At 39.4% G+C, this 1194-nt stretch overlaps 1 protein-coding gene across 3 annotated transcripts in view; it reads right to left on the bottom strand.

Annotated features, from left to right (window-relative positions):
• Nucleotides 1-1194, bottom strand: part of LOC116685978 (F-box only protein 38) — a 33856-nt gene that overhangs the window by 18598 nt on the left and 14064 nt on the right. For all 3 annotated transcript variants that reach the window (XM_032510914.1, XM_032510913.1, XM_032510912.1), the window contains one exon: nucleotides 840-982. In XM_032510914.1, coding sequence (XP_032366805.1) covers nucleotides 840-982 — 143 coding nt within the window. The remainder of the gene's footprint in view (nucleotides 1-839; nucleotides 983-1194) is intronic.

Consider the following 1194-nt stretch of genomic DNA (forward strand, 5'->3'; position numbering starts at 1 on the left):
AAATTATAGAGTGTGGTCTAGACCTACTCTTGAGATGACTCTTTGTTATGAAGTGATGCTATAATTTTTTTTTACTGAATTAAAAAATACAACTAAAAATTCAATTGTCAGGTTGAATTTTAAGTAAAGTTACCTTCTCACAAATGTAGGAGTATAGCAGTTTCCACAGCATTTCAACTGAAAGGTTGCTCTGAATCCGTTTTGATCCGATGCATTTCAGTCATTTTTAGTAAGTAGTAAAAAAGATTAACGGAAGTAAATTTTTACGATAATCGTCTCTTGCCTTCTGCTGTATGTGTGGGAAATTATTGTAAAGATTTACAAAGAACATGTTTGCTGATTTTACTATGTAACTAGGATGTTTTGTGACCGATTGGGGGGATTGCTGTAGAAGACGAAAAATTCAGCTTTATCATATATCCAGCTAATTTGAATAGCTCACGTTACTGTAACGTTATTGTCTGAACAGTTAACTTCACCTAGTAATGCACTGCTGTATGCGGCATTTTCTCATGCGAGGTGCAAATGTTTGAATAAAACAATTCCTTCCGTAGACTATTTTGCAGAGCCACTGTCGCTGCGTCCGGAACTTGGCACTGCCCAAGATGATTGTGATGCAAACTATCCGAGAATGTTACTTACTCCACAGGGATGTGGAGCTCTGAAAATGCGACAATAGAAAGTTACCTGCGGAAACACAGTTGTTTATGCAACTACAGGGTAGAGGATTGTGATGTTTATTACAACTTCAGTCATGTCTATGGCCTTGCAGGGTATAAGTAGGATATAAGTGGGATTCTGAGTGTGAGTGTCTGTCTGTTCATTATCCTAATATTTACCTTGGGTGGTTCTCTAAACATCTGGTCCAGACAGATAAACTCCAGACTGGGGAGTAACTCTATGAACTGGGAGAAGGACTCCAGTTTGATGGCATGACAGCGAACCAGAGTGAGATCAACAAGGCGACTCCATCGAGACTGATCTGGGGACGGGGTTAAGCAGACAGATAACAGCTACACAGAGCACAACAGCACTTCTCAAAGACAGAGATGAAAGCAAAATGAAGGTTCTACGTTGTATTCTTTATTATATAAAAGGAACTAGTGAAACTGTAATGGCTTCCCGGGTTTTGGGTCGGTAAAGAGTTGCTGTTAAGCTAACCCATGGGGTCCCGTCTCATTCATTCATTCATTC

Source organism: Etheostoma spectabile, unplaced genomic scaffold (assembly GCF_008692095.1).
Source record: "Etheostoma spectabile isolate EspeVRDwgs_2016 unplaced genomic scaffold, UIUC_Espe_1.0 scaffold280, whole genome shotgun sequence".
NCBI lineage: Eukaryota > Metazoa > Chordata > Actinopteri > Perciformes > Percidae > Etheostoma > Etheostoma spectabile.